This window comes from Megascapheus bottae, chromosome 7, assembly GCF_031878675.1.
Source record: "Megascapheus bottae isolate mThoBot1 chromosome 7, mThoBot2.hap1, whole genome shotgun sequence".
In the NCBI taxonomy this organism is placed as follows: Eukaryota; Metazoa; Chordata; class Mammalia; order Rodentia; family Geomyidae; genus Megascapheus; species Megascapheus bottae.
In genome coordinates this window covers 58,268,571-58,282,851 of record NC_143515.1, presented here as the reverse complement: position 1 = coordinate 58,282,851, position 14,281 = coordinate 58,268,571, and the positions used below count along the sequence as shown (strand labels likewise).

At 41.5% G+C, this 14,281-nt stretch overlaps 1 protein-coding gene across 1 annotated transcript in view; it reads left to right on the top strand.

Annotated features, from left to right (window-relative positions):
- Galm (galactose mutarotase) overlaps window positions 1-14,281 on the top strand; it is a 42,463-nt gene that overhangs the window by 13,868 nt on the left and 14,314 nt on the right. Inside the window, exons 3-4 of the mRNA XM_090337120.1 lie at window positions 1,005-1,211; window positions 6,964-7,045. Of these exons, the coding sequence (XP_090193246.1) occupies window positions 1,005-1,211; window positions 6,964-7,045 (289 nt within the window). The remainder of the gene's footprint in view (window positions 1-1,004; window positions 1,212-6,963; window positions 7,046-14,281) is intronic.

Here is a 14,281-nt window from a genome sequence, read left to right as displayed (position 1 = left end):
GCTTAGTATACGGGTCCTGGGTTTGATCCCTAGCACCAAAATAAACTGCCAGGCACTGGTGGTTCCCACCTGTAATCCTAGAAACTCAGGAGGATAAGATATGAGGACCACAGGTCAAAGTCAGCCCAGGCAGGAAAGACCAGGAGACTTTGTATCTCAAATCAACAGGCAAAAAAAAAAAAGCCAAAAGTGGAGGGGTATTGCTCAGGTGGTAGGTAGAGTACTACTAGCCTTGAGTGAAAGGAGCTCAGAGACAGAAACCAGGCCTTGAGTTCAAGCTCCAAGGCTGGCACAAAAAATAAAAGGAGGGGCTGGGAATTTGGCCTAGTGGTAGGGTGCTTGCCTAGCATGTACATAGACTAGGGTTCGATTCCTCAGTACCACATACATAGAAAAAAGCCGGAAGTGGTGGTGAGGCTCAAGTGGTAGAGCTCTAGCCTTGAGGAAAGACCAAGGACAGTGCTCAGGCCCTGAGCTCAAGCCCAGGACTGGCAAAAAAATAAAATAAAATAAATAAATAAAATAAAATGAGAGGGACTAAATGAATATACTGTGTATACATGCATACATACTTAGGGGACAAGAGTGTAAGGAATGAAGCTGGGCTCCGATGCCTCACACCTGGAATCCTGTCTGCTTAGGAGGCTGATATCTGAGGATTGTAGTTCGAAGCCAGTCCAAGCAGGAAAAGTCTGTGAGACTCTTATCTGCAATAAACTAGTCAGAAAAACGCTCATAGCTCAAGTGGTAGGACACTAGCCTTGAACACAAAGAGGATCAAGGCTACAGCATGCAGGCTCTGAGTTCAAGCCCCAGGAGCAGTCCCCACCCCGATAAAAGTAGGGGAAAGAATGAAAGTAACCACAACAAAACTCCAGGCTATTATTCTGTAACCATTCTGCAAGAATTTCCCTTTTTGGAATCAGTTGTCTTCAAACATTGAAATGTGGCGTTTGGTTTGGCATTGGAGGGACTAACCCTCTTTGGAAACACTTTTCTTTTAGGTCCTATGGACACCTCAGGTGCAGTCAAATGGGGTCCAGTTCTCCCGCATCAGTCCAGATGGTGAGGAAGGCTACCCTGGCGAGTTAAAAGTCTGGGTGACGTATACCCTGGATGGCGGGGAGCTTGTGATCAACTACAGAGCACAAACTAGTCACCCCACACCAGTCAATCTGACCAACCATTCTTATTTCAACCTGGCAGGCCAGGTAAGTAAGCCTGTTTCTCCTGACTGGTTTTGTGGATGGATAGGTGAGGCTAGAGAGAGAGATCCAGTATGGTGATGGGCTCATCCCCAAGGTCATGAAAATGGCTCGCTAGAGGATTTGGCTCAGAGTAGATATTCAAGAAATAGAAGCCATATAGGAGGGTGGAATGAGTACATGGTGCTGCCAGGAAAAGTGACTTTCCTATCTGCGTCAGATAAGTAATTACTTCAAGAACTCTCTTTCCTCTGATTACAAAGTATGCCTACCCCTGCTTCTCTTCTTGTACTCATACTCTCCCTCTAACTTACTGCCATTTCAGTGTCTTCCCCCCTTACTTTGAAAATGTGCTTGCCCAACACCTTTAAATAATGCTATCAAAAGGTGCAATACCCATGAGCATCTGATCATATAAAATAATGTTTACTGAAATGAATTTCAAGAAATAGGAACAAAAGGTTTTTTTCTTTGTTGCTATTTTTGTTTCTTTTTTGTCTTGTTCTTTGATATGTCTTTGGGAGAGTAAGGGGGCACAGAAATGGAGGAACAAAGGGTGAACAATGTAGCCGTGGTACTTACTAGACTATTTGTGGGTGGGGATAGGAGGGAGAAAAAAAACTGAGAAACAGCGAGGGACGGACGGGGTGACTTTACCTGACTTATGTAACTATAACCCCTTTGTACCTCACCTTTGTGATGATGATGATGATGATGGTATCAATGTGCATGGGGTCCCATTGGGCAACCTGCCAACTCTTCCCAGGGATTCTAGTAGACAGCACTGCCCAGTACAGTAGATGACAGTAGAAAGAGCACTGGACTTGAATCTAGAAGAACTGGAGCTGGGTACAGGTGGCCCATGCCTGTAATCCTAGTTACTCAAAAGGCTGAGAGCTAAGGATCATGATTTAAATCCAAGCTGGGCAAAAAAGTCCATTAGACTCTGATCTCCAATTAACCAGCAAAATACAAGATGTAGAGATGTGACTCAAATCGTGGAGCAAGGCCACTGAATGAGAAAGCTAATCAGCAAGCACATGAGGCCTTAAGTTCAAGACCCAGTATTGGCAGAAAAAAAATAATTTAAAAAAAAATAGGGGGTCAGGAGTTTGGCCTAGCATGCACAAACACCTGAGTTTAATTCCTCAGTACCACATACATAGAAAAGGCTGAAAGTGGTGCTGTGGATCAAATGGTAGAGCTCTAGCCTAGGGACAGTGCTCAGGTCCTGAGCTCAAGCCTGGGACTGGCCAAAAAAAAAAAGAACTGAGATTTTTTTTTTTTAGATTGGTAGGTATGTTTTCAATTTCACAATAATATCTATGACTTATCAACCACTGTTGGAAGCATTTACAGAATTATTAATAAAGACATTGAAATAAGCCAGAAAAGTCTGTGAGATTCTTACCTCCAGTTAATCACTAAAAATCTGGAAGTAGAACTGTACCTCCTGTGGTAAATTGCTAGTCTTGAGTGAAAAAAATTTAAGGGACAGTGCCAACCTAGGCAGAAAATTCTATGAGACTCTTTAGGTCCACTAAAACTACCAAAAAGTGCCTGGAGCATAGCCTAGTAGTAGAATGCTAACTTAGCATGCACAAAGCCCTGGATTCAATTCCTCAGTACCACATGCACAGAAAAAGTTGGAAGTAGTGTTGTGGCTCAAGTGGCAGAGCACTAGCCTTGAGCAAAAAAGTGTCCAAAGCCCTGAGTTCAAGCCCTAGAACTGGAAAAAAAATGCAGAAGCACTGAGCAAAAGAATCTCAGGATCAGTACCAAGGCCTGATTCAAGACCTCAGCACAAGAAAGAAGGAGAGAGAGAGAGAGAGAGAGAGAGAGAGAGAGAGAGAGAGAGAGAGAGAGAGAGAGAGAGAGAGAGAGGGAGGGAGAGAGAGAGATCACCTCTTCTTAGAGTCACTTCTAGAGATTTTAAAAAAGGACCTATTCCTTTTTCCATACCACTGATATTGCCTTTCTAAAAATATGTAAAAAGTTTCCTAGAAGCCCTTCCTCCTCTTATACACGAACTTGCACATTTTTATTAGTCAAAAGTGTGACCTATGCATGCTCTTTCTAGCCTAATTACCAGCAAGGGGATTAGACACCATGATTGGTTTAGAATAAGTAATACTTGTCTTTTGGGGACAGGGAAAGGAGGGTGATAGCAAAGAAGTTACAATGACTTGTGGGTAATAACCTATAGACTGTTACTTCTTGTTAGAGGTAGAAGCAGTTGTGGCAATGTACAAAAGACTTTAAAGGGCCAGGAGGGTGGCCTAGTGTTAGAGTGCTTGCCTAGCATGCACTGGATTCGATTCTTTGGTACCACATACACAGAAAAAGCCAGAAGTCGATCTGTGGCTCAAGTGGTAGAGCACTAGCCTTGAGGAAAGCTCAAGGACAGTGCTCAGGCCCTGAGTTCAAGCACCAGGACTGGCAAAAAAAAAAAAAAAAAGACATTAAAGCCCTGTACAAGTCGAATGGGCTCTGTAAATGATTCTCCATAGCGACTGAACTAAGCCAACCAACACACTGAGCTCAGGATGGAGCTCAAGAACTATTTAAGAATCAGTGTTTCATATCAAGTGTTTATCCGCCCTGAAAGGAAATGAACCCAACAGTAATATTCCACCAGAGTTGCCCATTGTATTTTCCAGGCCAGAAGAGGCAGCAAATGTTAAGTATGCTGCACTTGAGACAAAGAAGGTCAGTGCTTGTGACCCAATGTCCATTCTCACCACGGTAACCTGATGGATATTCCTTTTCTCTTCAACTTATTTGGTGTGTGGTTTCTATGCTGAGTCATTTTCTTCCTGCCTTAATGCTTCAAGTAGAAGAGGAAAACGAAGAAAAAAACAGAAAAGAGAAATTCCTAAGCAGATTTTTTTTCATAATAGTAAAACACTAGGGGAAAAGAAACGCCGTAAATCTATCCACAGGATAAGGGATAAACAAATTGTGGTGTATTCATATAGTGAAATACTATCCATCAGTAAAAAGGACCATCTTACTAACTGAATAGCAGGAATGATCTCAAGAGCATTATGGGACTGGGAGTGTGGCCTAGTGGTAGAGTGCTTGTCTAGCATGCACAAAGCTCTGGGTTCAATTCCTTGGTGCCACATACACAGAAAAAGCTGGAAGTGGTGCTGTGGCTCAAGTGGTAAAGCACTTGAGAAAACCCAAGGACAGTGCCCAGGCCCTGAGTTCAAGCTCCAGGACTGGCAAAAAAAAAAAAAAAAAAGCATTATGTTATTGTGTTGTATGGAAGAGCACACAAGAATATCTGCCACGAGGGGCTGGGAGTTTGGCCTAGTGGCTAAAGTGCTTGCCTAGCATGCATGAAGACCCAGGTTCAGTTCCTCGGTACCACATACAGAAGTGGTGCTGAGGCTCAAGTGGTAGAGTTCTAGCCTTGAGAAAGTCCAAGGACAGTGCTCAGGCCCTGAGCTCAAGCCCAGGACTGGCAAAAAAAAAAAGAATATCTGCCACAAGATTCTAGTGTTTTTTTTTTTTTTAGGAGACCAAAACGTTTAAATTATTACATCAAATATTCAGAGTGATTTATTAATATGTACATGTTTACAAAAATGCACTTTCACAAGGAAGGTAGCCAAGGTGTATGATTCTATTTTATGAGAAGTTCTATGGTAAGCAAAGCTGATCTACAGCCATAGAAATCAGAACCCTGTTCTGGTTCTAAAGTAGGTCCAGTAAGCCTAACATTCAAGGATTTTATTACATACATGTCAAAACATAATACATAAAAAAAGAAATTTAGAAACCAAAAATTTTAAATTCCCATGTATGAATTTCATAGCTTAGCTGATGCAGAGAAGCCCTCAGTGGTCTCCTAGATGGTTGTGCCAGTCCTGAGCCTTGAACTCAAGGCCTGGACATTGTCCTTGAGCTTCTATGCTCAGAGCTAGCATACTACCCCACTTCTAGCGCTTGAGGTAATCATGGTGCTCAGTAGCATCCCTCATCTCTTCCCACTACCTTCCTGTAGCGTCACCATCTTCATGGTCATTAATTTCATATTGCCAAATTTTCCTTGTGGGCAAAATTATAACCAGTTGAGAACTCCAATTGAGAATAATTTTGGAGTGTTCACTAAGCAAAAGCCCTCACTGAGTTCCCTTTCCCGACCCTCTGCTATGAAAACTTTAAATATGGAAAATGAAAGTGATTCTTTGTACGAGAAATATGTATGTGTATATATATGATGTATGTATGTATGTATGTATGTATGTATGTATGTATGTATGTATGTATACTATGTGTCCATATAAAGTACTTTCCAGCTTGCTAAAGAGTATAATATGCCCTTACTAAGCTCTTTTTCTTAAAGACATGGAAGGAGTGAGGGCAACATTATCCCAATTTGTTTTGTTTTGATCTCTTGTGCTGGTACTGTGGCTTAAACTCAGGACCTAGGCACTCACTGTTCCTTATCTTTTTCACTCAAGGCTAGCACTCTATCATTTGAGTCACAGCTCCACTTCCTGCTTTTTGCCTATTTGTTGGAGATCAGAATCTTTTTTTTTTTTTTTTGCCAGTCCTGGGCTTGAGCTCAGAGCCTGAGCACTGTCCTTGGACTTTCTTAAGGCTAGAGCTCTACCACTTGAGCCACAGCACCATTTCTGGCTTTTTTCTATGTAGGTGGTACCGAGGAATCGAACCCAGGTCTTCATGCATGATAGGCAAGCACTCTACCACTAGACCAAACTCCCAGCCCTGGAGATCAGAATCTTACAGATTTTCTTGCCTGGGCTAGCTTCCAACTGTGATCCTCAGATTTCAGCCTCCCAAGTAGCTAGGATTACATGAAGAAGCCATTGACACACAGCATTACTCTATTTTTTACCCAAAGAAATGAGATTCTAAGAAGCTACATGACTTCCCTGAAGCTACTCAGTGATAGTTAAACTTAGGTAGACCTCAGGCCTTCTGACCTCTTTCCTGGGCTACCTAGACTAGCCTTTGACTCCCCAAAAGAGCCATCTCTCAGACACAGGGACCTCAACTCTGACTCTCAGACTTGTAACATGTAGTAGGGAGCAGGTTGTAGGTGACCCACTAGAGAGCTAATGAGAATGGAGGCCATGCCTTGACTGCCTACGACCTGTGGGTTGTACAGTCAGTGACCCTGGCTCCTGTAGTAGAACCCCTCCACTAAGAAGCCAAGGTCTTAAAGGCTCTCCAATACTGTGGGCACTCTGATTTTCATTTTTGTGTTTCACTTAGGAAAGAAAATGCACACTGGAGTCACACTTTGAAAACTTCTTCCAAATTCATCAGTGACCTGCCTGTAATCCTACCTACTCAGGAGACTGAGATCTCAGGGTCACCATTCAAAGCCAGTCCTGACAGAAAAATCCATGAAACTCTCATCTCCAATTACCAAGCAAAAAGTTGGAAGTGGGGATATGGCCCAAGTGGTAGAGATCCAATCTTGAGTAAAAAAGCAAAATAAGATAGAGGCCCTGAGCTCCAGCACAGGTACAAAAACAAAAACAAACAAAAAACAACCACTTAAAAATCTATAAGTTCATCAGTGACTAAATTTGGAAATGACCCTGTCTACCTCCACTTAAGTGATTCTGCCCTAATTATCGCCATCCATTAGCTAGGATTTCTAAAGTTTTTGTCAGTGTCTGAAAACGTTTTATCAAGAAATGTTATACAGTACAGCAAACATGTAAAATGAAACTAAACAGTAAATCTTTTCATTCTCTTTCCTGTTCCTTCCCAGGGTTCTCCAAATATATATGACCATGAAGTCACCATAGAAGCAGATGCTTTTTTGCCTGTGGATGAAACTCTGATTCCTACAGGTTAGTGAACTTAATTTTTTTTCCTTCCTTCCTTTCTTCTATAATGAAAATTGTGGATTGGATTCCAAGCTCAGGAAGGAACATTAGTGGTAAGTCTGGTGAAATGGTCATCAAGGCTATATTTAGTTAGCATTATACCAATGTTAGAATCTTTTTAGTTTTGATATTTGTACCATATTTATGTAACATTAGGGGAAGCTGGGTGAAAGGTACAATGGAGATGTGCTATTTTTAAGCACATTTCTGTAAATCTAAAATTGTTTCAAAATTTGAAGATTTAAAAAAGAATGTAAGATACTAATTCACTTTTCCTGGAAATGTACCCTATACTAAGTAAGGGCTTTTCTTTTCGTTTGTCCTCTTTAACACAGTGGAGTTCTGTTTATGACAGTACATATTTTTTTTTGCCAGTCCTGGGGCTTGAACTCAGGGCCTGGGTACTGTCCTTGTGCTTTCTCAAGGCTAGAGCTCTACCTCTGGAGCCACTACCAACAGTAAATAATTTTTTAAACAAGGAAAAAGATATATGAGCCTGTACACTAAACAGAAACTTCAATTACAAAATTAGGAATTAAAAACTTCCAGAAATATAGTGACTATAAAACTATTTGGAGGGATGGGAATGTGGCTTAGTGATACAGCGCTTGCAAGAAGCCCTGGGTTCAATTCCTTAGTACCACATAAACTTCCGTATATATGGAAGAAGCACTGTGTCTCAAGTGGTAGAATGATAGCCTTGAGCAGAAGGAACTCAGGGACAGTGACCAGGCCCTGAGTTCAAGCCCTAGAACCAGCCAAAAAAACAAAAAACAAAAAACCCAGGGCTGGGAGTTTTGCCTAGTAGTAGCATGCTTGTCTAGCATGCACGAAGACCCAGGTTTGATTCCTCATACCACATACATAGTAAAAGCCAGAAGTAGTGCTGAGGCTCAAGTGGTAGAACTCTATCCTTGAGAAAGCCCAAAGACAGTGGTCAGGCCCTGAGTTCAAGCCCCAGGACTGGCAAAAAAAAAAAAAAACTAATTGGAAAAACAACGAGAAATTGAAATAAATAGGATACAAACTTTGGCATCCCAGTTTTGAATATATTCTTAGCTTTAGGGCTGATTTAAAAACATTTATGCTGCCTTGGTAACGTGTAGAGTCTGATATTTAAATGACTCACTAGATGAGCCTTAGCAAGTAGTTCTTCCCATCCAAATTACATATGGATTGCATTAGAACTACATGCTCAAATTTCAAGGAAAAATAGAGAGTAGGGGTCAGGAGTTTGGCCTAGTGGTAGAGTGCTTGCCTAGCATGCACGAAGACCCAAGTTTGATTCCTCAGTACCACATACATAGAAAAAAAGCTAGAAGTGGTGCTGAGGCTCAAGTGGTAGAGCTCTAGCCTTGAGAAAGTCCAAGGATAGGGCTGAGGCCCTGAGCTCAAGCCCTGGACTGGCAAAAACAAAAACAAAAATAGAGAGTAAACTGGCAGCACTTAGACCCTGAGTAACTCATTCCTGTTATCCCGGCTACTCAGGGAAGCTATGATCTTAGTATTAAGGTTCTAAGCCATCAGACTGGGTAGGAAAATCTCTTAGACTCTTATCAATAATTAATCAGCAAAAGCTGGAAATAGTGATGCATATCAAGTACTAGAGAAACAGCCATGAGCAGAGAAAAGCTAAGAAGGAGGACCTGAGTTCATACCTCACTACCAACAAAAAGAACAAATGATGTGTGCTGTTTTGTGACTGATAAGGAAGAAATTTGAGCCAGAAATCTTATAATGTACATTGTGAAATAAAATATGTATAGTTTTGTGAATATTTGTGAAATGTTCTTATGATATCCTGTGGGGTTTGATCAGCTATAAATCATAAAAACACAGTCTGTGACATTTAAAGATGATTGGACATCATTAAGAGGCAATTGGGGCAAAGCATAGTAGAGCTTAACTTAGAAATCATATCAATTCATAAAACACTTATAAGCCAGGTGCCAGTGGCTCATAACTATAATCCTAACTACTCAGGAGGCTGAGATCTGAGGATTGCAATTTGAAGCTAGCCCAGGTAATAAAGTCCATGAAACTTCAGTTAACCACCCAAAATCTTTGGTTCAAGTGGTAGAGTGCCAGCCTGAATGAAAAATCCAAAGGATAAGGCTCAGGCTTTGAGTTCAAGCTCCCAGTATCCATGCAAAATCATCATCAGCAGCAGCAGCAGCAGTATTAGGGTAATGTTCTATACTTATTCTAATAATGAAAATGGTTACATTGAATAGGAGCTAAGAACTCTGGACTGTAACAGGCAACAGTCCTTTTTCTTAGCTTTGCTGTTTACTATAAGGGACCTTAAATGTCCTAACACTAAACTCTCATACAGTCTCATTTTCTTTTCTGCAAATAGAAGTGACATTGATGGAAATAGCAGGACCAGCTCCAGAGAAGGGCTGTCCTTCTAATGCTCCAGGCAGTGTGTGATCTGGAAAAAATTGTCCAGGCCATGTCAGATCTACACCAGATTCAATTGAACTGCAATCCTTAGGTTGGCTCTGGGAGAATTCAAGACCAGTCCACATAAAGTAGACTCACCAGCATACCTAAATCCAATCTCAAATTTCTAGTTATTCAGCTAGAGGTAGACTGAATCACAAGACCACTTCTCTAAGACTTTGCTATTATACTGGCCATACTCCATTAAGACTTATGGGAAATGATAGGCAATGTCAAGAGATTGTGGGGTTTGTTAAGTTGGGGAAAAAAAAAAAAGACCTTTGAGATGAGGGGAAGGTTCCTATTTCAGAGAAGACTTGTAAAGAAGCCATATTACAACCTTGTATGGTAGGTTCTGTTAATTTTTCTTATTTAACAGATGAGGAAACTGTAGAACAAGGTATTTGGGTTGGTAAGAGTGCTATTGTTTGGATATGATTTGTATCCCTTAAAGGCTTATATGCTAAGAAAACTTGATCCAGGCAAAGAGGCCTACTGCAAGGTAATGGTAATGGGCCACTGTCCTTAGAATTAATACCAGTTTCTCAGAGTGAGTAAACTCTTATGAAAGTGGATCATTATTAGAAAGGGAAGCCTCCTTATGTCACTTGAGCTTCCTGTTTCTCTGCCATGTTGTGATAGAGCCAAGGGTTCCCTAATAGAGGCCAAAAATGTGAGGTCATTTAATCTTGACTTTTCAGCCTCCAGAACTATGAACTAAATAATTGTCTATTTTTCTCAAGTATATTATTATGGCAAAAATAAAAATGTGTTGATAACCAAGTATTACATAATTAACAAGTGTTAGAAAGCTACTGGGATTCACACTTAGGTAATAGAGCTCAGTCCTTTGGACTAGGGATGTAGCTCTGTAGCTCATCTGTTATAAACAAGGCCCTGGGACTGATGCCAGCACTAAAAAAAAAAGTGAGAAGAGGAAAATAGGTTTCTAACTAGCTCATATTCCACAGACCTTACAATGTGCTAAGTATGAAAAAAGTTTAGATTGCAATTGTAGCTGGGTACCAGTGATTCATATTGGTATTCCCAGCCTAGTACAGCACTAAAAAGGAAGGAAGAGAGGGACAGAGGGAGGGAGGCAGGTAAGGAAGAAAGAAGGAATGGTGGTTTAGGTGGTAAGCAAAGATTTCTTTCCTCTTGGAAAGAAAAAAGCTTTGACAGAATTGTTCGTTTTTTTTTTTTCTTTTGCCACCTTTTGTATGGATTATATCATAGCTTCTCTTAATTTTCTTCCCTGTTTTTCCTTCTATACAACTTCTTTCTACCTTTCTACACACACACACACACACACACACACACACACACACACAAAACATGTTTGTTTTCAAAGGAAGAGAGAGGAATTCTCCTGAAATTAAAAGCATGAGTTTGTTTGCCTTATCAGCCTGGCAGTGAAAGGAATGTAGAAAAGGAAAACTCCAGTACAGACAAATGCAGCTAGAAAGTCTTCTCTGTACCCCGCTCTAGCCTCAAAGATCACTGCTCTGTTGTCTGTCCCAACATGGTGTTTTATGATATATCCCTTGTCTTGCTGGTTCTTTTCCTTTTTTAATTTGAAAAATCTTATATTGATCAAGTTACATTCATTTTTTCCATGTTATATTAACTACAATGTGGAATTCGTATTTCCTTTTTTTTGACATTAGTCCTGGAACTTAAAACTCAGGATCTGGGCACTGTTCCTGAGGTATTTTGCCCAAGGCTAGCACTCTACCACTTGAGCCACTGCTCTACTTCCAGCTTTAAGAGTACTTGGAGGTAAAAGTCTTCCAGACCTTCCTGCCCTGGCAGGCTCTGGAACTTTGATCCTCAGATCTCAGTCTCCTGAGTAGCTAGGATTACAGGCCTACTCATTCTTTTTCAAAAACTATTTCAAAGGCTGGGTACTGGTAGTTCACCCAAACCAAGCAGAAAGTTTGTGAGACTCTTATCTACTCAGGCAAAAGCCAGAAGTAGTGCTGTGGCTTATGTGCTAGCCTTGAGCTCTAAGAGGCTTAAACACAATCCCCAGGCCCAGAATTCAAGCCCTAGGCCCAGAAAACATAAACCCTCAGGTGATGGGCTAACACATCCTTATAAGAATGTAACACTTGGGCCGGGAGTTTGGCCTCGTGGTAGAGTGCTTGCCTAGCATGCACGAAGACCGGGGTTCAATTCCTTGGTACCACATACATAGAAAAAAGCCAGAAATGGTGCTGTGGCTCAAGTGGTAGAGCTCCAGCCCTGAGAAAGTCCAAGGACAGTGCTCAGGCCCTGAGCTCAAGCCCATGACTGGCAAAAAAAAAAAAAAAAAAAAAAAAAAAAGAATGTAACACTTTAAAGCCAGGCAAGCAGTGTCTCACGCTTGTAATCCTAACTACTCAGGAGGCTGAGATCTGAGGCTCAAGGTTCAAAGCCAGCCCAGGCACAAAAGAACCTAAGACTCTTATCTCCAGAAAATGAGAAGTGGGGCTTGGCTCAAGGGTAGGGTGGTAGCCTTGAGCTGAAGAGCTCAGTGACAGTAGCTAGGCTGAGTTCAAGCCCCATGACCCACAAAAAAATAAATAGGCCTGGAGTTTGGCCTAGTGGTTAAGGTGCTTGCCTAGCATGCACGAAGACCCAGGTTCGATTCCTTGGTACCACATACATAGAAAAAAGCCAGAAGTGGTTCTGAGGCTCAAGTGGTAGAGCTCTGGCCTTGAGAAAGTCCAAGGACAGTGCTCAGGCCCTGAGCTCAAGCCCAGGACTGACAAAAAAAAAAAAAATCTACAGGTGCTTCTTCCTTTCACTCTCCCCCGCATCTTTACTTATCAGGTCCTGCTGAGTTTTATCTTCAGAGTAATTCCGAGTCTATCTCCTCAGTGTGTCATATTTGCTATATGACTCTACTTCCATCAGCTCTGTCCTACTTTAGGTGTTTTTTCCTTCCTTGTATACATCAGTGCCTGGGCTTCATAAATTGGTATCAATGACTGAATAATGGATCGAGGTGATCACTCCCTAACTGAAAATGAAATTCTCTAAAAATTTATTTTCAAGCCAAGTGAAGGTGGCTTATGCCTATAATCCTAGTTACTCAGGAGGCTGAGATCTGAGGATGGGGGTTCCAAGCCAGCCCAGGCAGAAAAGCCTCCATGATACTATTATCCCCAATTAACCACTCAAAAACTGGAAGTAGAACTGTGGCTCAAATGGTAGAACACTAGCCTTGAGCAAAAGAACTCAGGGACAGAGCTCAGGCCCTGAGTTTAAGACCCATGACTACCACCACCAACAACAACAAAAGTATCTTCACTCTGTTTCCTAAAGCCTGAATCTAAAATGTAAATCCTCAAGCTGGATATATGATGTAAGGGCTAGAGCACCAACCAAGCACACCAAGAGAATGTGAGTCCCTGAGTTCAAAGACTGGTGCCAGCAAAAATAAAACAAACAAAAAGAAAATCTTAGCTTGATACTTAACTGCTTAAAAAAAAACAACAACTTTTTAGATGTCTATCTCCCCACTTTATGTGGGGAGCTTATATGTTTCTCATATTCTTATGTGTCTCTCATATTCTACCTATTTCTGCATATCTCCCCATCCCCAGCCTTCCAGGTCTGCAAATATCCATCTTAAGACATAAAACCCCATTCATCCTTCAAAACTCATCCGTTCTCCTTAGAAAGCTGTCCTTGCTTTCTGAAAATAATAGAATCCTTCTTGCACATGGTTTTTGTAATGACATAAGCTGCTTAGAATTCATTCTATGTTCAGACTCATCTACTCCAGAAGGTCTGGCGGGAGTTATCTGTAAAACCAAAGTAGAAATTTTCAAGTTTTACTGCTTTGAGTTGAAGGTGGAAAAAACTAATTTATGTTAAAAAAAAATTTAAGCCAAGTAAGAGCCAATCTGAGCAACCTAGGAAAAACTTCCTCCCCACACCCATCTCGCTACTGTTTGCTTCTTTACAGTTATTTTAAATATAGTGTATTCATGCAATATGGTATAAGAATTCAGATTCAGAAAATCAGATAAAGGCCTCAGCTCTACTCCCCACCACCCATGCCTTCAAGTCAGCAAAGAAAATGTGGATCTTACCAACCAAATGTATAATCCCTTATTAGAAGGGGATTGTGTGAGTTGAACTTTGAGATCCTGTCCATTTCTAACAGCAGTAGTGGACTTGGAGTTGCATGGCTATCTTTTCTGTTTCTGCTTGATCCCATGTATGGAATGGTCTTCACGGACCCATCAGCTGTTGGTGCCAGGGCTCAGAGCCAGGCATTTGTATGTGGACTGTAGAATGGCAGCCCTGCCAAGAGCATGGCCTAGTGGTAGAGTGCTTGCCTAGCATGTATGAAGCCCTGGGTTCGATTCCTCAGTGCCATATATACAGAAAAAGCCAGAAGTGGTGCTATGGCTCAAGTGGCAGAGTACTAGTCTTGAGGAAAGTCCAAGGACAGTGCTCAGGCCCTGAGTCTAAGCCCCAGGACTGCCAAAAAAAAAAAAAAAATGGCAGGCCCACTGAGTGACTCTGTAAGTTGAAAACTGAAGCACCAAGTTCTGATCACCATCTGTAGCTCCTACCTTCAGGAAACAAGGCCATAAGCCCTTTCAGCTGTGGGTCTGCCCCCCTCCCCACTTCTTATTCCAGCTTCCATTACCAGCTAGGATTAATTACCTACTATGTGGCAGGTACTATGCCAGCCCTCAGAAAGTAGCATTGAACAAACAGGATAATCTCTGCCTATGTGAAGAACATAACCAAGAA